This window comes from Plectropomus leopardus, chromosome 22 (assembly GCF_008729295.1).
Source record: "Plectropomus leopardus isolate mb chromosome 22, YSFRI_Pleo_2.0, whole genome shotgun sequence".
Classification (NCBI taxonomy): Eukaryota; Metazoa; Chordata; class Actinopteri; order Perciformes; family Serranidae; genus Plectropomus; species Plectropomus leopardus.
Window position 1 is genome coordinate 23,868,226 of NC_056484.1, and position 22,696 is coordinate 23,890,921.

A 22,696-nucleotide genomic window follows, 5' to 3' on the forward strand; every position below is an offset into this window, starting at 1 on the left:
CTTTAATTCCTCTCCTGTGGAAAAAAATGTTTTCTTTAAAGAAAATTCTGTCTCTTATAGATTTGTATTGCTCTTTATCTGAGGTAATTTTCTGTGTTTTGTGGGTTTGAGTAACACTTTCTAAAGTGTCAGTGTTATTCAACAGATTATGTTTTGAGGTTTTTATGTATATGAAATGTACTATAGATGTTAGTTTTAAACACACATCCTCTAAACATGCATGTTACAGTTTCATATCTTCGTAAATGTTCATGGTGAATGTGTGAATGGTGCACTGGCTGGTTGGCATTTTTAATTTCGTTGTACATGTTACATGTTACAGTGACAGTAATGGAGCTGGGATGGAGTCTATTTGCAATGCAGTGGAAGTTAACACATAGACTAGAGTATAATCTGTTTGCTGTCTGCTGTGACTGAGCCAGACTGCACACTGATCTGGTGGAAATCAGGGGTAACACTGGAGCACCCCAGGGCTGCATTTTGAGTCCCCTGCTGTACTCCCTGTATACACAAGACTGTAAAGCCACTTTCGATTCCAACACCATCATCAAGTGTTCTAATGTCATAGATGTGGTGGGCCTGATCACAATTAACAATGAAAACATCTATCTTGTGTCAGGACAGCAACCTACTCCTAAACGTCAGCAAAACTGAGGAGATGATAGTGGACTTTGGGAAGAAGCAGTAAGAGAACTACAACCCCCTTTGATATCCACAGGTGTTCAGTGGAGCGAGTGGATAGCTAAGCATAACTTGGTGTCCACATCACTGACACCCTGACCTAAGTGCTGCATGCTGACTCAAGAGAGAGAGAGGGAAGGCACAGGCTTTTTACCTTAGACACTGGAGGAAATTTGACGTGTCATCAAGTTTACTGACAACACAGCTTTGGTGGGCCGGCCCAGATAACAAAGAAGTGTAAAAGAAGTAGCGAATGTGACCCACTGGTGTCAGGACACCAACCTTCTCCTGAATGTCAACAAAACTAAGGAGATAATTGCGGACTTTGAGAAAAAGCAGCAAAGGAACAATAAGTTGTCACAATCCAGCAAACTGTCAGTAAGCCTGCCCATGGGAAGATTTTGGATTAATACTTGTTGCTCTGACAACTTTGCCTCGTATAACTCAAGCAAACTTTGAGGAATCAAGGTATCCAAACTCCAGTCAATTTGTCAATCTGGATAATTTGGTTATCCATGAATAAAGAATAGGGCCTATATCTTTGTTGGATCTACACAAGTAGACAGGTCTCTTTTCCTGCAACTCTTCTGGCTTTTTAACTTATGGCGTTACACATTCCAAAAAATGAATTATATTATAATAATGAATGGTAAGCCCTCAGGTTAGCCCCAACTACCTCAGGCAGACAAACAATGCAGGTGCGGAAAGACAAATATACATTAGCATGTAACAGTTTGACAGTTTGTGACATCATCAAAGTCTAGTACAAAAAAACCTTCACTGGTTTTTATATTAAGCTGAAGTCAAATACTCTCTAAGAGCTGGCAGCACAGCAGTGGTTACCACTGCAGAAACATCACCTATCTATATCTAACAAACAACAATAACAATAACAAACAAACCCATTAAGCATGTTAATAGTGTCCAACCTCAGTCTGTGGGGGTTTCTCTTAAACAAACACAATATTGTCAATTTACAGCAGGGCTCTAGTATGTAAACAGAATACAATGGGTTTACATACTTTAATGTTCAAAAAACACATCATATGTCTCATACTCATACTCTGCTGCAGCACCTCTTTCTGAAACAGTCTTAGCTAATGTCCCGCCTCCCGAGAGGCCCAGTCTGCTCTGAATGGTCAGTTGGCTCTCTCTATGCAAATTCAATTCTATTTGTTACACTGTGTTATCACCAAGATATGGAAGTAAACACTGAAAGTCAAACAAGCTGTTTTAGGCAGCATAGGAGCAACGTCTTCTGAGGGAGAGAGCGCTTAGGGCTTTATTACTTAGGGCTTTATTACTTAGGGAGAACTTTTACAAGCACAAAAATGCTATACAAAACAATAAAGAGAAAGGAAAACCCCCCAAAACATAATAGGTCCCATTTAAAGCTAGAGTGCAAAAGTTTTAGAGGTTAGGGTTACGCTCAGAGCTGCAGAGGTGGTGTCCACTGCTGCTCCACAGCAGACTCCCCATCAAGAGACACTGTATGCATTTACATATGAGAAGCAGCAGTCAAATTGGTGGTAAAAATGCAATGAATGGACAACATTACAAGGTGGGGTGTGGAATTCACAGGGACTGGCTGACTGTAGAGTTTTGATGAACAAAAGGTGTTAAAAACATAATAAAACTCACTTCCAATATATATTCAGCACGTGTTGAGGGCAGCACATGGAATATTTGACACAGTGAGACATATAGTTTCTTCACCTGGTGGTTTGTTTCCTAAAACCATGTATGTTTATTTTGATCATGCTCAAGTTAGTGCACAAAGGATGAAAAATGTGAACATGTTTAAAGCCATAGTGATTGCGACACCTGTTTCTGCCGAAGAGTAGAGAGTAACTAGTAAAGGTGGCTTATGTTGCCAGTTTCCTCTTAAACTGGCTTTAGTTTGCACAGTACATAAGTTACAGAGCATGACTGCAAATAGAACTGTGGTGTCACTTGTGCAGCATTAAGCCATGTTAGAAATATGTGTGGATTTATAATGAAGGAGTTAAACGATGAGGCCATATATTGTTAAGATAAAGTTCCACAAGCATCACAGTGTATGCCACAGTTTCTGTGGAAGAATAGCACACAAACTGCACACATACAGTTTTACTGTGTTTTTAATGAATGTACCAAGCTTGATGTGGCATGTATCAGATCTGGCATTCTATATACATTTACAGCTTAACTTTACTGCTGTTACTGAAACATGACTATTTGCTGCTTACTCACTTGAGTTGGTCAACATCAATGCCTGCACATTTGATAGTTCTCCATGTAGTGCTGCTCATAGCAGCACCAGCCCCATATGAAATATAATTAATTAAATTAAACATTAAATAAAAAAATAAAAAGTCATCCCATGCAAAAAATAAAAATGCATCAAAATCAATTTCATTGCTAATCATTGACTTATCCCAGAGTCTGATAGTCCTTTTAAAAAGAAACAAAAACCAATTTAGCATTTAGTAGATGGAAAATAATACAATTCTTGTTAGGGGTTTTTTTTTTTCATTTTAAAAACAGTGCCATTTAAAAGTAAATGAAAAAAGGCACTGAAAGGGTTAAAAATTCTGAAAATGAATGAATATTTTTTATATTCATGATTAGGACTGAAGTTGGTAAAACAGAAACAGAAAAAAGGAAAATAATATTATTACATCGTATTTTTAAGGCAGTTTCAGGAATAAGACATTTTTGTCCCGAGTCTTAATGTTATTTGAGGGCCAGAGGGTTACAAACAAGTATGTGCATGAGTGATTTTGTTGACAATGCCTGTTAGAATGCAAGATCTCTTTTTATAAAATGGCAACTATCCTTATTTGGCCACTGTAGGTCACAAACTGTCAAACTGTTACATGTCAAAGTTTATTTGTCTTTCCACACCTGCATTGTTTGTCTGATCGGGGTAGTTAGGGCTAACCTGAGGGCTAACACATCAAGTAATCCCAGTATGTAGTTCCTGCATTTTAGAAGCCTTAAGAGTTGCAGAAAAAGAGACTTATCTACTTTATTAGGTCCAACAAAGATCTGGGCCCTATTCCTTGTAAACGGATAACCAAATTATCCAGATTAAGGTTTTGACTGGAGTTTGGATGTTTTAGCTCACTGAAGCTGGCTTAATGTATATCAGGAACTGTTGTCAAAGCAACAGGTACTTAATCCCAAATCTGCCAAAGGGCAGGTTTACTCACAGTTTGCTGGATGATGACTGTTTACTATTTCTTTGTTGCTCCTACCCAAAGTACACTACTCTTTCCTTAATTTTTACTGATGTTAAGGAGCAGGTTGTTGTCCTGACACCAACGGGCCGATCTTCTACTTCTTTCAGCCCCCTCCCTACCATATGTTGGTTTATGGACCACTGTGTCATTGTTTAATTAGCCCTAAGATTGCAGGTGTGAAGAGACAAATACACAAGGTGACAGTTGGTGACATCATTACTGACCAGTACAAACAGACCTTGTCTTTATACTCAGTTGAAGTAGATTGACGTAGCCTCTGACAGCACGCAGAGGTGTTGCTATTACCAGATCCTCTCATATCTCAGAAACTTCACCTATCTGTACCTTCAAAAAACCTTTAAAAAAGTTAACAGAGTCCAGCTTAAGTCTGTGGGAGTTTCTCTAAAAGCACAATGTTGAGAATTTGCAGCAGAGCTCTGGTAAGTAAACAATACCATTTGACCAATTGGGTATTATATAATATGTGTTTATCTTCTCACAAAACTCGTGTTTACTACCTTGTAGTCATAGCTCTTATATTTTAACATTTTGTTTAAAGATTTTGATTGATATTTGCATTAGGTTACCACATCCTTTACTGTAAAGGAATTTAACACCTAAACTGGAATTTTTACACCTAAATTAATTGACAAATTCAGTTCTTTCAAGCCCGTGCCAAATGATTTAGAACGTTCCTTATTAAGCCTTTTACCACTAGGGAAAGATCTCTGTACTTCTCAGGCAGTATTTGTGTGATTACTGTCACTGCCAGAGAGGGCTGACAAAGGTTCCACACTTAGCTTTATCTTTTATGAAGTCTGGCTTCCTTTTTGTATTAAGCCTTATTCCCGCTGCACAAAAAAACTGCTATCACCCACTAATGTCTGGCTTTGTATGCAATGGTAATGTGTACGATTGCCATAGACAACTAGGTTAAATGACTCTGCACAAGACACAGGGTTTTATCCCCTTCGTCTCCAATTGGCATTGATTGGAAAACAACACCCAGGTGAACGCTCCTTAACCAGCAAGTTGTAATGACGCGCTGTAACTAATTACTATCCGTCTCCTCCTAAGCAGAGCAGCATTAAAGCATTCTTCCAAATTAGTCTGCACCAGGTTTGGAAGGGGGACTTAATAAGTAAGAGATAAATAAAAACAAGAAGTTGCTGAAAAGTTTTCAAAGATCTCTGATCCTGCTGCTGTCTACCATTTACCTGCTCTCCTGCCAGTCCATGACATCACATGCACACACCATCAAGACAACACACAAGAACTCATACACAGGCCAGCTGACAGACTCGCTGTCCAGCAGTAAGTTCAGTGGCATTGGGAACACAACCGATTGCTCATATTTAGTGGGTTTACCCTTGTTTAAAAACATACACGCATGCATTAATTTTGGTGGGAAAGGGGTATTTGTCTACTTCTTCTTGCAGAATTCACTGTAATACATTAAGGCTTTGCAGGTATCTGGTCAAAAGGAAACATGTCATTATTACTAGTCATAACATATGTGTACATATATTTGAAAAAGTTGTTGTATCTCTCATGTAAAGGTGGGGATGGTGAAGCCCTATCACTTGGTGAGACCTGAATTAGTGACCCTGGTTGCTAGCAGAAACCTTTCCCAGCAGAAAGAACTGCCCAGTCTGCCTGTGGCCCCGCTGCAGCAGACCTGTGACCTCTATGTCAATTACCTGGAGTGCATGTTGGAGGCAGACGAGCTGAAGCGCACAAAAAAACTGGTGGAAGAGTTTCGTAGAGAAGGAGGGGTCGGAGAAAGACTGCAGAGAAGCTTAGAGAGGAAAGCAGAGAACTCTGAGAACTGGGTGAGTTCAACAACTACACTAACAGCTATATACACACCTACAGAGAAAATGGGCCTCATGCGAGAAACGGTATATGAACAAATTTTCTCTTAATTTTGCTCCAGTGTTTTCTTATTTTCGGCTTTTCTCCTACCAAGAAAAGAGAGAAACATCTCGCTTTCACTGTTCACAAATTGTTGTCCAAAACCAGGAAAAACAATTTTTTTAAAAAAGAATATTATTTAATCAAATTTAGATGAGGTTTTAGAGTAATGATAATGGCTGGATTATTACATTTCAAGTACATTTATTTGAGAACTGTACTTAAGTACATATTTGAGGTTACATTTACGTTATTAATGTATTTTAATCTCATGCTACTTTCTTATTCTACTCCATTACACCTAAGAAGGAAATATTATTCTTTTTACTTTCTAGAGAGAAGGTGGGGTCAGTAAGAGGGCTGGCTGGAGAGGGACAGTGACACAGGGTGGTCAAAGTGGCAGCTGCACCAAGCTGTGTTTGCTGCATCCAGTTATCATACAGATGTCTTTACAAGCACAAAATCTGGGCCTTGTTTTTATAAATTGCTACCACCAGTACCTTATGGAGACCAGAATTGTAACTTTAAGGATTTTTTGCAGCCAGGATTTTCGTCATAGTGCACATTCAGCCTCATACACTTCATGCAACCTTCGAGAGCATAGAAAACAATGGAAGGAGGACGTTCATGCTCTTGCTTTCTTTAAAGTGGAACCACGTTTCACTTTTTGGCCACCAAATTTCATTCAGGCTTTTTTGTAATTTCACCCTTAATTTAAAAGAAGTCAATGTCCATAAACTAACAAGTAAATGCACCATTAATAATGACTCAAAGGACTTTCTGTTTATGTGTGTTATGTATCTGTGTGTAACCTTTAGTTTGTTACTGTTTGTAGATGACAGAGAATTTTGTGAAGAAAGAATTTCTCAGCATGCGGAAGCCTCTGGCGGGTTTATCGAACCCTGCGGTGTTCTTCAGTCGAGTGGACCTCAGAGATAAAAAAGGACAAATAAGGTAAACAGACACACACACACATATGTGGGTTTCCCATCAGTGGCATGGTTTGGCATTACTTGGTCTGACAGGCCCAGCCAGGAGAGTGCTGCAGAGATTTACATTTCCATCACAACATGGCGACCTGCTTGAAGGTGTGTCTTTCTTTAACTGATGACCGTTTCTACTTTGACTCTCTTTTACTCTAAGACACCTGAGCACTTAATCCCCTCTCTGTGTCACCACAGTCCAGCTGATGATTTTGGTGGTTCTAATGTTCTCCACTTTCGAAGTGAAACCCCTCACACTTGGACAAGCAATTAACCTTTGCAGAGGATGCCTGTTTTTATAAGTAATGATTACATCACTAGTATGGATGATAAATATGGTGAGGTTGCTCATAAATATGTTTGTTCAGGGCCAAATCTGAGGTAGTTAGTGTAAGAGGTTGAGAGCATACGCTTAATCCAGAATGTTCATGATCATATCCATATTTACTCAACATCACATTATTGCACCTTTGTCCCATGGGTCAGTTGTGAGGAGCTGAGTTGCAATGGCAAGAATCCAGTGTAGTCCACAAGATACACTAATCCAAAGAGAGACAGAGAGAGAGAGTCAGACACAGCAGATCAGAGCTGAAATGGAGGCTGGAGCCACTTCAGGTCTCCATGTTTCTGCTGTCCATCTTTGGACCTGAGGTGAAAAAGGTTAAGTTATCTCAGCCTCTTTAATGTGGACATTTCTTTAATGAAATTGTTCCTTTCAAACATTAAAATGAATAATGTGAATAATACTGAATAATAATGTTTTCTCGCTTCAGGTATGCTGCCAAACTCATACTATCTGCACTGGAAGTAAAGACAATGATTGACAGGTGAGTACTGAGATTAAATGCTCTTTTTTACCAGGTGCAAAAGATCCTTGTTATCCTAAAAGTTTCATTATATTTTGTTTTAATTTAATGTTTTAATAATTTTAATAATAAATGCAACTATCATGCAGCTAAAAAATTAACTGTTATATTGAGTAAAGCTAATCAATATATTTGTTGTTTTCACTTAGAAACATTAAATAGCAGAAGAAGCAGTTAAATTACACAAAAACAACGCCACTGTGCCGCCCTTTGTTTGAGTAAAACTATTAATTAAAAAAACAACTGGCTAAACCTGAAAACCTTTTGTGAATGGCAAAAGATTAAACCTCAGTCAAAGATGGAGGCGAAGCTACAATATTCAAAGTGGTCCTTCCAGTGGATGTGGCAACTTCAGGGACATCAATGGCCAGAATTGTAAATGCAATTGAATAACTGACATAGTGTTTCATGTTTATATATTTTCAGTGATACACTACCAGTAGATTACATGAAAGGGAAGCCGCTGTGTATGAAGCAGTACGAGTTGCTGTTTTCATCGTGCCGTATCCCTGGTGAGACGGAAGACACCATGAAGTACTACATCGACAAACATGTAACTGTAGTACACAATGGTCAGGTAAGGAACATCACATCACTGTCTTACAAAACCGTCAAGTGAGGAATACACCAACCATGAGCTCCAACATTCCAAGTCTGTATTGGAAAATCCATTTTCTCTCTCCCCTCATTCCCTTTCATCTTGCTACTGTCACTGTCACACAAATGCATAAAGTACAAATATCTTAAGTGCCTACTGAGGAGTAAAAGAAAGTTTTTTGTTTTTTTTTTAACTAAAAGTGGAGAATGAGACATTGATAAAGCAACTTAGGTCTCTTCACGGCAAAGGGTCAAGACACTCTGCCAAGAAGGACCATTTATACATGATCTCATTCTTTCAGCTGTTATCTACAACTTGTGACCATAGTTGGGAGTTGGAACATGGATCAACCAGTAGGTTTAGTGCTTTACCTTCAAGCTCAACTGCATCACTGCTGATTGGGTATTGTACACTTCACTTAAACAAAGCAGAAGCAAAATAAAACTCTCTAAAACCATCCTAGTCTTGTCAGTCATCTATTTAGTTTGTACACTTTTTCAACAATCACCAACTCCAGATTGGCTGAAATGAATACTTAATTCCCAGAGTTAGATATCAGGGAATTCTCGGGTCATTGAACTGCATTTAATCACACTGAGATGCCCATATAGAGTCTTGATGAAACTGAATGAGGAGCAGTTTAAGTAAGAGGAGTCATAGTAATATTTATTTAGTTTACCGACAACCTGAGGCCTGCAAAGGCCTGAGTGTGTTTCAGGGACTTTGCTTAGTTGCTAATCTAGTCTTGCGTCCATGTTTCCTCCCCTTGGATTCAGTTCTTTAAGCTGGAAGTGTACAACAGTGATGGGAGTCCACTGACAGTGGATCAACTCTGTGTTCAGCTGGAGAGGATCTGCAGCGCCTCACTAGAGATCACCATGGAGCCTGTAGGCATCCTCACCACCCAGCGTCGTGACGTCTGGCACAAAATCTACAACAACCTCATCAAGGGTAAGAATAACTCTGCTCTCATGCAAGTCAAACTAAATAGACGCTGACGAATCATTCATAAGAACATGTGAAATTAACTTTTTTTCCACAGTAATGCATGCCTGGTGTAGATACTATACTCACCACATACTGACATTTGGTCATTGACCTTCCACATCAATTTATGACATTTTAAGTAGCCCTCCCACATCAAAATATGACATGCTGGGATGTCACAACTTCAATACAGCATAGTATTGCAATATTTCTCATGGTATTGTTGGAAACTCATTGTTTAAAGAAGTACAAGGTACAAGGTAGATTTATTTGTCATTTTTCTTAAACGTGGTTTAAGAAGAAATCAAAGTTGACCCTAAATCCTGCTACATCTTTTTTCTGGTCGAAGGAGGAAGTGGCTATCAGAAATAATTAATAATTTATTTAAAAAAATAATAATCAATTATGTCAAATAATATAATGTAATTTACACTGAATCAACTTGTGGGGCACCATTACCAAAAAGAGAAAAATAATAGCCCGTTAGTGAAATCAGTCTCATATAACATATTCAAACTGCAGTTTGGAACTCTTAATTAATAATGGAAATAATGACTATAACCAAAATGACCAGTGAATCAGTAGTAGAGATAGAAAGATTTGAAGTTCTTCACACAGTAGCGATTCACTCACTGTTGTGCAATAATAAACAGACAGCAAGAATGATTCCAAAAGTATTCATTCACAATAAAGCAAGAAAAATACACACATATATCCTAGTCACTATACAAGTGTGAGTGTGTGTGTGTGTGGGAGAGAGAGACAGTTTGAGTTGTATTGACAGCAGTTGAATGGACATGTCTTCGTATGATTGACAGCATTTGAAAGGATGTGTCTTTGTTCTGATTGGCAGCAGCCAGATGGACTTGTCTGACTTTGATTGCTGGTCTGGTCCCTACTCTATAATGCATGCAGCACACCGTCAGTTTAACACATACATGCCCATCCAGTGGTCTGTGAGGCTGCTAGGATGAAAAGTAGCTCGTCTGTTACTTCCGCAAAAAACTTTTTTTCATTGTTTTTATGATATTATTCATAGAAGTTTTAACAATACACTTGGATTACATCTTGACATTATTTTTTATTCCAGAACGGGATGATTAATTTTGATTTCAGATGAAGATTTCTGACACCAGGGAATTTCAAATCTGATACAAAAACATTTTGTTGCAAGCATCATGTTTCATGCAATGTGTCTGTGTATGATCACAAGCTGGACGTGAAAAGAAGCATGAAGCATTTGGCTTTGCTGCACGAGAAAATATTTTGGGGAAGAAAAGGCAGCATACGTGGGATCATGCAAAAATATTTTCAAGGAAGATGCTGGATCAGTTTATACATTTGTAGAATGTTTGTAGAATGTTTCCGATACAGTTTTAAAGAAAATTCTAAATAATATAATAATATAATGTGTGTATAACATCTGAAATGTTTCCTGGTAAAGCTGGTTTAAGTAAATATGTGAAAATGTCCCTGAGTGATTTGTTTAGCTCTTGTAGTCTGATTCCATAATAACATGATGTTTGCTCTGTGTGCTTGACCCTGATGTGTTTAGATAAGACCAACAAAGAGTCAGTATTGGCTATCGAAAGCAGCATCTTCACAGTGTGTTTGGATGGAGCGATGCCCCCAGTGTCTGATGAAATGTATCGCAGTAGTACTTTGTGTCACTTACTGCATGGAGGAGGCAGCCAGTTGAACAGTGGAAACCGCTGGTTTGACAAGGGGTTTCAGGTAAGTTTACACAAGTGCAAATTATACACAACTGAACTGTAATGCAACACATGCTGCCTGTGTGTGTGTGTGTGTGTGTGTGTGTGTGTGTGTGTGTGTGTGTGTGTGTGTGTATGTGTGTTCAAGTTTCCTTGTCTGTCAGAAGACAACATTTTTAAATTCACTGATAACAATAACTTCAGCAACAAAGTCTCTCAGATAAGAAAAAACAGAATTATGAGAAGTTGGAAGGTAATTGTGTCTTTTGTCCTTTTTTTCAGTTAATTATTGGAGAAGATGGAACATTGGGTTCAAACCTCTCAAATGCCGTTGCTGATGGTGTAGTCCAAATGTCCTTGTGTGGTCATTTTGTAGCAGGCTTGTAAGTAACCCGTAAATGAATGAGTTTCAGTAAGTGCAGGTGTTGTGATTTGCTGTTTTAATGATTGAAAGTTCAGTCATTAGGCAGAGTGTACAGATAGAGATCAGCCTTTCTGTAGAAGAAGAAGAAGAAGAAGAATGCTCTTTATTGTCATTATACATTGTATAACGAGATTGGAGAGCTTCTCCATTCCTTCAGTGCAAAAGTACAAAAGCTTTTTACAGAATTAAGTACAAAATAGGTAAAAAAAAAAAAAAAATAGCAATAGGAATAAGAATAAAAAAAATAGAAATAAAAATAAAAATAGACTTATATACAGCTATGTACATGGGTGTGGAGGTATAAGTTAAATAATAAATATAAGTAGAGTGGCTCGGTGTATTGCACAACATATTGCACAGTATGTGAAGTATATTGCACAGATAGAAATATATTGCACAGGAAATATATTGCACATAGGTAGATAATTAGGGTGTGCACCGGGTGGATTGAAGTAGGGATGTGATGTACATTGTCTATTGTCTGTTGTGATGTCCGGGGTGGTTATTTGTGAGAGTTCACGGTGGTGATGGCTCTCGGAAAGAAACTGTTTCTCAGTCTGTTTGTCCTTGCCTTGATGCACCTGTAGCGCCTGCCTGAGGGCATCAGGTCAAACAGCTGAGCGCCAGGGTGTGAGCTGTCCTTGATCATGTTATGTGCTCTGCTGAGGCACCGGGTGGTGTATATGTCCTCCAGGGAGGGGAGAGGGCAGCCAATGATCTTCTGGGCTGTTCTGACTGTCCTCCGTAGCCTCTCCCTGTCTGCCTCAGTGCAGCTCCCGTGCCAGGTGGTGATGCAGTAAGTCAGCAGGCTCTCGATGGACGAGCGGTAGAACGCCAGCAGCAGCTTCCTGTCCGCTGGCGTTCTACCGCGCGTCCTGTAGTAGCTCCTGGTTCACTCAGCGAGATAACAAACCTATGAAAGGAAAAAACAGTTTTACCTTAGTTGCCTTTGGAAATTGTGGCTGTCCCCTAAAATACTGAGGAATATTTACTCCATCATCATCAAGAGTATCCTGATTAGAAACTGCCTGGTACAGAAACAGCCCAAAACAGGACCACAAGGTCTTGCAAAGAGGGGCTCCTTCAACTAAAAAACAATAAACGCTGCTCTACGCTTCCTTATAGATGTTTACATCAGGGGCTGCAAGAATAAAGCTCATCAAATATTTAAAGATCCCATCCACCGGATGTCAGAAAGACGTTACTGGATACACCAGGCCAGTACTAAGAGGCTCAGGAAGAGCTTCTGCCCTCAGGCCACAGGGATCCGAAATGAAGACCCTGCCTATGACTGCCCAGTCTTATAATCTTACATTCATTATTCCAGTCCTTTTATAATACATCAATTGAACTGACAGATTACATTTCACTGAAATTGTATTTTATATCATTTTGATTGATTGACTGATTGATTGATTGACTGATTGATTGGCTTTCTTTTGTGTGTGGAAACAGGAAAAGGCCAGAGGTGACGCAGTCTCCCATAGAGTCTTTACCTGTGCCCCAGAAATTACACTTCAACCTCACACCTGAGATCCAGAAGGACATTGAGGAGGCCAAGCAGCACATGGACACGTGAGAGCAGCTTTTAGTTGTAACAGACATCCAGTGACCAGAGCAACAGTAATTAATTTCAGTTTCCATGTACATGTATTGCTATGTGAACAGCTACAGGGCTTCAAATATGACTTAAGAGATTTAAAATATGATATGACTAAAAAGCCCTGCATAAGCCTGTCTTATTGATTTTTTTTACCTGCCCAGCCAAACTGACAAATACGTCTGGAAACACCTGTCTAACTAGTGTGTTCCATCCCCACCACCACAGACTGGCCCGAGACATCGATCTGAACTTCAAGGAATTTGACCACTTTGGGAAAAATTTCATAAAGACCTACAAGATGCGCCCCAATGCTTTTGTACAGATGGCGGTAAAGCTGGCCTACTACAGGTGAGCTGCTGAAATGTCATGTGTTGATTTACTGTCTTTTTATGCATGTTTTTTACTCTTTACATTATATGCCAAGGAGAAGTAGGCGTTGTTTTTGTGCATTAGTAAAAGTCAAGTCAATTTTATTTATAAAGCTTCTCATCACAAATCACAGTTTGCCTCAGAAGGCTTTACAGCAAATGGCATCCCTCTGTCTTTAGACCCCTAGTGATCAGGAAATCAAAGAAGTCACAGTAGATGTTTTCATTAGCCAGAAACTATAGTAATGGAAGAATAGAAGCTCTCAGCAAAATAAAACTGGATAGTTAGTAAAAGTTTTTGTAGAGCTCCTGTATTTGTTTGTCTGGTCAACAAGTTTCAGGGCTATGTATGTTGGAACAAAAAGTTTGTTGACAAAATTTCTCCCCTTTCTTTTGTTAGGTTGTACCAGCAGATCTGTCCATCAATGGAATATGTCACCCTGCGTGCATTCAAACTTGGACGTGTTAGTATGATGAATTCAAACTCGCCTGCCTCAGTTGCCTTTGTCAAGGCCTTTGATGACCCCAAAATACAGGTCTGTTGAGAACCAAACTTGTAATAATAAGTCTTATATAATGTAACTCTGTGTAATGAAAAATGTGTTGGCATCAGAGATACTGCCTTAGGTTGCTTTGGATACTATGCTTACTATACTATTGCTTCACAGCAATCAGGCTAAAAAAACTAACCACTTTAAGTTATGAGCTATGACATTCCTGTCTTCTTCCTGTTTTGCACAGAACACAGAGAAGGTTGGTTTATTGGAAAAAGCTTTAAATGCACATGCATGGTCCACAGATCTGGTAAGTACAATTTACAACTACCATTCAATACTTGAGTTCAATGTATGATCAGTTTACTTTCTGTGTAAGAATGCCTTTCAGCAGTAACAAAGGTTACGATATTGTAACCCTAGTTCTGAGTACAGGCTGAGCCCTCTTCTGGAATCTATGGGTATTCTCTCCTCCCATTACGAGCATGCATTCACACACTGAAATTTGCATGAACATAGCCAGCCAGTCAGGATGCGCGTACATGAATATAGGGCTGAAACGATTCCTCGAATAATTCGAGTAACTCGATTACAAAAAATGATTGAGGAATTTTCTCTGCCTCGAGGAATCGTTTAATTTTGCCAGCTCAAAGCATGGTATTTCGCCCGGACTACTTTTAATGCAGCACAACGCGCTGACGTCACGCACATAAAGGAAGAAAAAAGAGGCGGCGGTTATGTTTGGTTTTAACCATGGATGTAGAGGTAATGGCGAAGAAGGCGACGAAAGCGAAGAGAAAGGCACAAAGAAAAGGCAGAAAATGTCAAAAGTGTGGGAGCATTTCAAGCTGGACACCAAGGCGAATACTGCTGCATGTATTCACTGTAAGACAGCGCTTGCATACCACAACAGTACGTCTTCAATGCTGCAGCATCTCCACCGAAGGCACCCTGTTTACTCCGAGAGCGGAGGACCGTCACCCGAGACAAGGCAAAATTAAGTTAACGTAGCGCTAATTAATGAGATTAACGTTACTGTACCTTGCTAACATAACGTTAGCCCTGCGGAGGGCTAGGTTTCTATTAATTATGACTACTGTCGATGCGTGGCTAATGTGCCTTTCATACAGGCTTTATTTAATCTGTAAAAACACAGCGCTGTAGAGTGATGAGGGTGAAAAATAAAAACATAATAAAGCTAACTGGGTAGTTAAAAAAGGAAACCAATGGTTCCTTATTAGGTGAAATGTCTTATTGTGTCATGTATATTTATAATTGCTCTTTAACTAAACAAAAATATGTTTTATCCGATTACTCGATTAATCGATGGAATTTTCAGTAGAATACTCGATTACTAAAATATTCGATAGCTGCAGCCCTACATGAATACATATGATATAAGGGAGTATCACAACAATGTCGGTCAAGTTACACCCGCTTTAGCGAGCAAAATAGGAACGATGAAGATCCTCAGTTACAGGGTTCCAAATTTGCTAATAGAACTATGGTTACAATATAAAAGCCTATGTTTAATCTCACACAGGCTCTGCTCTCTACTGGACTCTATGGGTACAGTGGGAGCAGACTTTTGTGCTGTAAGAACTCAGCCCAAGTGATCCTGACTTGCTAAAGGTTAGTTGGCGCAGTCTGCCTACTTATTTATAACCTCTCTCACTGTCGCTTCTCCTCTCCACCCTCATTACTATGCTTCAGGTGGATGTTTAAAGGACTGCGTGACCAATGAGATTGATCCAAAAAGCCTTTCTGTGAAAACAAGGACTGAGGATCATTTAAAAAAATATAACACCAGTACTGATACCAATACCTTCAAAGTGAAACTGATACCAAGAGATTAATTCATACATAACCCAAAATGTGATTGGAATGGCTTGCATACTGTAAAACCTAAGTTAGCATGGACTTTGGTTCGCTTTAATCACTAGAGATAGAGAAGTTAGAAGGTAGATTTATTGTTCATTTTCTAAATCAAGTTTAAAAAGCGAAATCACATTTATCCTTGATCCTGCTCCATCTTTGGAGTTGAAGGTTGAGTTGATTAAAACTATTGCGCTAGAATAAACAGAATAATGACAATGGAAGGTCAAAAAGCTTGAGTGTCCCGTGACTCATGGAGGCTTCAAATAGTTCCCGGATGTGTCTGGCAGGCCATTTAAATACATTTAATCAATACATATATGGAGAGACAAAACTCAGAGTTTCGCTAAATAGCAGTCAATAACTGCACTGATTTACAATATACACAGAGCGCGTTGTATGAAGTTTCATTAATATATTGTTTTTTAAAGTAAAATGTGCAAATATTTGAAGATTAATGTTAACAGACTAGTTAATCTCAGACTTGGGAGATTCACACATTTTAGTGTTAAATAAGGGTTAAAATATGATTAAAATACAAAAAATAAAATATATTGTAAAACACAATATATATATGTATATATCATATATTAGAAACACACATATATAGTACTTTTATATGTAAAATGTATAATTACAAAATATAAATATGAGTGATGTGGACATGACATATGGTTATGCTGACATATTTCAGACTTACCATGGTAAAGGAGCAGGTTGCTGTTTATTGCTTAGATATAGAAAACGTGTATTTTATTTATCTTATTTTCTTTCTAGTGACTTACTTACTGAAATTAACTAATTTGACTAATATCTAATAAACTTAGAAACATAAATAGCACATCAAGCAGTTGGCATATGTCCTTCTCTTGTGGTGTCCTCTCAGATAGTCTCCATCATGCTTTGCTTTGCTGTACGGGGACGATCCAGGCGTGTAGAGAAAGGCACGCTGACACGCAGATAAGGAAAATATTGTTGAGTAATGCCAGCAGAAGAAGTCTTACACTCACCACAGATTACAACTACAAAAAATATGTGATGCTATCATTTTCAAAAACTGCATTTGAACATTTTACCCAAACAAAGACCACACCATTGGAAAGCCTTGTACGTGGTTTAATAAAAATAAGTTACAGGGAAAGGCTTGCAGAAGACAGGGAGCTGACACTCAGGATGAGGGTGCTGTCTTAGTGCAGGGAGTCTCCATTGAATCCTGTGTAGCTCTTTTGCTGAAAGAGAGAGGGAAAAAAGGGCAGGAGAGAGGGTTAGACATGCCTATATAGGCCTGGGTGGGAAACTGCTTTGGGAGGTGAGGTGTGTTTGTTTCCCAACTTCAGTTACAGCATTTGCCTAGTGTTTTGTATAATAAGCCTACAAATATTGATCCTTTTTTAATAATTTATCAGACTTTGATCCTTTGTCAGCCTACCTGACCCTGTGTCCAAGCTTTTTCCTGTCTAAAAAGGTCTTGCTACTTCATTGTTTTATGTCTTCACACCACTGTTAACGAGAGAGAGTGATTTAATACAAAGTGTAAACCACTGCATGTGAATGCATGAATTAGTCAGATCTGCGCTACAGAGGAGAGCCTTCATTAGGCTGTGTGAAATTGCCCTCTACTGAATTTATACGTTAATCAAATGCATTAAACTATAGCCTTCTGCATTTTTATAACTCGCTTCAAAATAGTTCCTCCAGCACCCAGTGCTCCTATTGTAAGTAACCAACATACAATAACAAGATTACATATACAACACTATAATACAAAATGATATAATACACTAGTGTAACAATTTCAGTGTTTAGAATAATTCCCCATTGAGCCTAGTACCTTTCATTTTTTTAAATGACTATCCCAGTGATCTCATTTAGGTCTTTGAGCTTCCCTCCCTTTGCCATCAATGGAAAATCAGCTGAGCTGTAACATAATAAAGACAAATGGAGTCAACAGAAACACAAAGCTAAAAACGATTACCCTTAAATTAGGTTTCTGTTTACAGTAATGTTTTTTTTACAGTGTTTATTAGTCTCAAATATGCACTCTGAATCCATATCAATACTTATGTACCTTAAAATAGCACTCTGCTATCAAGCACCATGTTATCTTTAACAAAGCTGACATGAAACTCACACTGAGCTGTAAAATAAATTACACAAGCCTTTTCTCCCCTTTAACTCCCCAATGTTAGATAAAATTACTCAAGAGCAGAACATTTTGAATTAACAGGATGTTAATTGATATGCGATATGTGTTTAGTATATACAGTGCAGTGTACTTACGTTAGCTTGTTCTGTTAGCATATCTGTTATTGCTTCATAAATCTACTAATTTAGTGGCAGATAATCCAATATCATGCTTTAATGCACAGTTTAGCTGAGATATGCTGATAATATAAAAAAACGATACTTTAGACATCTTATCCATGGATCTATTATAAATCTGGAAACAGCCGTGGGGGCAGGGCCTCATTCATTCCTGCTGCAGTGGCGCATGAAGCAGGTTTAGAAAAGTGTAAAATACCCAGATCTGGTGGCCCATAGAGCATGCATAGAAGTGATTAACAACGGCCGAGTGTACCTGAGCATTGACTCACTAGCTCGCTTACACAAGTTACCCAAGTCGAGTGCTCGAAGTGAAAAGCACACATTCACAATCATTCCTCTCGTAGTAGCTTAGCTTATTAGCAACAGCATCTAATCAGCGGTATAACGACAGCGGTGCTGTCAGTTTCAATATTTGATACATGATAATCAGATACACACACACACACACACACAAATATACATACAACTTATCAGGGCATCATATTGTAATCACGACCATAATAAAAGGTGGTGCCTTGCAATATTGCCCCGTGTATTAAAACACGGCTCAACTTTAAGTAAATACTACAGTCAGTACCGTTTAATAACTGTCACTAGTGCTCCGCGCTGCTTACTGACCAGTAGTTTGAATACTGACCGTAGACTGTATATATGGTCTCTGATACAGACACGGTAAGACGTCCATATTACAGGCTTTATAGCCAACAGCGTATGGATGTGTTGTATAATGGTAAAAATGATGAATTATGATTCAAAAATATCCATTACTGCAGCCGGAACGAAGCCTGTGTTGTGTCAGGGACTCCAAGAGTTACATGCGGTAGAGTCCTATGGGTCCTTTGCGTGTTCATTTTATGTTTGGAGAAATACTGAATTCCAAATCTTGATTCGGAAAATGGCGCATTTTACATCTTTAGGACTAAATGTTTTTAATAATGGCTATTAAATGCATTCTGAAAAGTCAACATGTCTAAAAAAAAATTATCCAGTGATTTGAGGAGGTCTCTTTCCCAATGTTAAGCAAATGGGGAAAAGTCTTTCTGGGTCAGTGTGCGTCATGTGACGCTGTAGTTCCACTTTCGGCCACGATGTAAATTTTGCTTCAGAAGGTGGCGCACTTTCTGGGGGCCTGGTCTTACCCTGTTAAAGACCATCACAAATGGTCTTCTCTGCTGTGACTCCACTGCGCCGCTAGCAATCAATGCTATTTCTACACAACTTCAACTATTGAGATGCTCCATGTTCCGCCATTGCTGTGAAAAGACAGTCTAATGGAGTGAACAGAGAGGACGCAACTCTCTCTTAAAGAGCTCTGATTAAAATCAGCAGCTGCTATGAAATTTCCATCCGGTTGCTTGGTGATGTTGTGGCTGCTGCATCTACATGCGCTACTGTCGTCATAGCAAGACAGATAGCAAGAGAGCATTATGACATTAGTTTTAAGTATGCTTATCCTGTGGGAAGACAGGAAGGTCTGGCTTCAGACCACCGGTGCAAAAGGGATTGAATGTATGTATCGTTTGAGTGGAGATGTTTTGAAACTCCTAGGTTATGTCCATTGATACCCTAAAGGGGTTACATTTCTCTGTGTGACACTGCACCCTAAGAAAATCCACCATATCTGCAGTCAGGGCTATTGTCTTGAAGCTGTTCCTCCCAGATGTCTACAAGAGGGAGTCAGACAAAAGCCATGCAAGCTATAACAAAGACAACTTACCAGTTTCGTTGGGAGCATGCAGAGGATAAACCTTTCAAATAACTTGATTTGCCCCTTTTCTTACAGGCATTGAGAGGCCAGGACATGTACAGCCACCTCTGGGGTCTGAAGCAGCAGACTGTTGAAGAAAAAGTCTCCATGCCCAAAATCTTCACAGACAACTCCTTTGATAAAGTCTTTACCATCAATCTTGGAACAAGTTATGTAAGTATTAAAACTGTGACATTATATATATATATATATATATACCACAATATTGCTCCAGAGATAGCCAGAGATAGCCAGAGATAGCCAGGCCTATTGCTTTGCACAGTGCAAAGCAATGTCTATGACATCATTTAGACATCAATGTCTATGACATCATTTAGGCCAGGCAACACCATGACATCTGCTCTCTTTTTGTTTTAGTACTCTCTGTCCGTCTCCTCTTCTAGAGGTCAAAGGTACATGATCAATACCTTCTTCCTACAGCTATATGTATTGATCATGTACCTCTATATTTACTTTATATTTTCAGTGTTTACATAATTATTTTATTGCACCTCTTTCTTGTTAATGCCCTGATGAAGGTCCTGTGTTGGCCGAAACATGTTGGCTTTTTATTCTGTTCCCTTATGAACTAGCCTTTGCAATAAAGCTTTTTATCAAAAGAAGAGAACCTTGGGTTAGAGAAGTAAGATTGAATTTTGGATGAAAAGAGTGGCATTTAGCTGCAGATAAATGGCTGGATAAACACAAGAATGGGAATAAGTCAGATACTGGATGTTGAAGACGGGGACAAGTAATCCTTTACTTTTTAAGAGCCATTTTGGCATGTTCGATAGGGCAATGTCTGGCTTAAAAATAAATTAAAAATGTTAAATGTAAAAGACGGTAGAGAGAATATCTATATTTAGTGGAAATTAGGAAACAATGGCCATCCCCTCTGTCAAGGAGTCTGGTTGTGGGGGTGAGAGAGTAGGCTGAGGACAGAGTTGCAGGGATGTGGGTTTTTTCTAGTGTAATCCAAAATCACAAGAAGGCATAGACAGAAATTAACTCAGTGTGATTGGAAATTCTGTAGGCCCCCTGTGACTAGGTGTTGGGTGCTTGTGGAGCAGGTGGAGTAGAGAGGTTTGGAAAGGTTAAAGTGATGTGGAAAGTTATAGGAATAGAAAGCTTATACATGGCAGATAAGGAAGAGCAGGTGAAAAGAAACTTAGCCTTGATCATGTTTACCTGTCATTTTCCTTGTTCACCCATGAAGGACTCTTGCGAAAGACTTCGAATTTGTATGCCTAAATCTTCATATGATGAAACAAGTGCTGACAGCTTAATTGGCTTAATGGCCTTTATGTCTTGCAGGGTCTTGACCTGGTTGGTATGTGAATAGTGAACAATGGTATTACTTGTTTCTTTGTGAACTTATAGGTAAACCAGAAACTGTAGCCCTACATGCTGCTGTATCTTAAAGAAGTTTCCATTAATCCTGATAGAAAGGGGATCATTTCACATACATATAGTATATGTCCTGGAAAATGTTGCTAAAAATGTTTACTTAAACACAAAAGATTTTTTTTGTTATTTGTCAGAAACTCATATCAGAAATCTGAGTGAATAAACTAACAACTACATTTTCACTGGCCCTTTTTACCAGGTAACAAACATGGCTGGATGTTTGCCATGTTTTGGCCCTGAAGATCCTGAAGAATATGTTGTGCTCTACAGCATTATGGACAATAGCATTGACATCGCGGTGGCTGCTCTTAAATCTTACAAAGCCCACCAAGAACACGATGCAGCACATTTCAGTCGAGCCGTGGAGGATGTGCTGTTAGACATGAGGACCTTGCTGAAACAAACCACATGAAATAGCGATGGGATCTCTGTGATGCTGGCTCAATAACACCAAAGGACAGGACTCCAATCAGGGCATACATGGTGAATGGACTGTGCTTGTATAGCGGTTTTCTGGTCTTCCAACCACTCAAAGTGCTTTTACTCTACATTTCACATTCACCCATTATAAAAGATAGTAGTTCTGACCAAGCATTCAGATTGGTCCACAAGACTCTTAGACTGTGCTCAAATATGCATTACAGCACACCTGCCTCATCACTAAGAAGATTACTCCGCTATTTCTGAATCAGAGCTCCAGGAGACATTAAATTATTACCGCAGTAATGCAAATAGGGGGCAGCAACATGTATTATATCATTACAACCATATTGATAATAAAAACCATAGGTTTGTAAATACAGTTGAACAAATTAAAATTAACAGCCACCTAATGATGTAAACTATAAACTAACACAAAGATTACATTAATCAGCATAAACCACCACAGATATGTATAAACACCAACAAAAAAGTGACATTTGTGTGTATGACCAGAAAACAACAAACTTATCTGCAAACCTAAAACCATTTAGTCCAGATCTAGGCATGATGGGAAATATAGGCTAAGTGATTGGGACCACAGTGAAGCATGAAAGGCTAAAAGGCCTCAAGAAGCAGAGTATTTCACTGGATAACAACTTTAGATCATAAATTTGATTATGAATTTTTATTTTGTTGGTAGTAGTTGTATAATTGCAATATTACACCTGGGTTTAATTTTGCATAATTTACATACCAGTGGCCAAGGCTACTATATCTGGTGCCACCTGCTACACAATAACCAATCACAAAAATTAACACACTCACAAACCGATAGAGGAGCCATTAGGAGCATTCTGGGATTCACTGGAGGAGCCGGGGATTGAACCGGCTGTTCTTAAGACTTGTGGACAACCTGCTCGACCTCTAAGCCACAGCTACCCAGGGCAAAAAAAACTTTAATGATCACTTGAAATGGATACATGTGTGTGAAATGGCAAAACAAACTATGAAAATAATTTACATTGCTGTAATTTCTTACATGTAAAGCAGTGTTGGTTTTGTTTA

The 22,696-nt window shown here is 38.8% G+C and overlaps 1 protein-coding gene across 1 annotated transcript; it reads left to right on the top strand.

Moving 5' to 3' along the window:
* The first annotated feature begins 4,318 nt into the window (after nucleotides 1-4,318).
* On the top strand, nucleotides 4,319-21,620 carry LOC121961541 (carnitine O-acetyltransferase-like). The gene is made up of 14 exons (XM_042511568.1): nucleotides 4,319-4,345; nucleotides 5,465-5,737; nucleotides 6,655-6,773; nucleotides 7,576-7,629; nucleotides 8,095-8,245; nucleotides 9,043-9,217; nucleotides 10,809-10,987; nucleotides 11,248-11,348; nucleotides 12,845-12,964; nucleotides 13,218-13,340; nucleotides 13,761-13,896; nucleotides 14,102-14,164; nucleotides 19,838-19,975; nucleotides 21,408-21,620. Exons 1-14 carry the CDS (start codon nucleotides 4,319-4,321, stop codon nucleotides 21,618-21,620), a joined length of 1,872 nt encoding a protein of 623 aa, XP_042367502.1.
* Nucleotides 21,621-22,696: the final 1,076 nt, after the last annotated feature.

Excerpts from the sequence above, each read along its gene's own strand:
- LOC121961541 (XM_042511568.1), top strand. The coding sequence starts at position 4,319 with ATGTTGAGAATTTGCAGCAGAGCTCTG. Across the intron at positions 8,246-9,042 it reads CTGTAGTACACAATGGTCAG|TTCTTTAAGCTGGAAGTGTA; the intron begins GTAAGGAACATC and ends CCTTGGATTCAG. Across the intron at positions 13,341-13,760 it reads GTAAAGCTGGCCTACTACAG|GTTGTACCAGCAGATCTGTC; the intron begins GTGAGCTGCTGA and ends TTCTTTTGTTAG.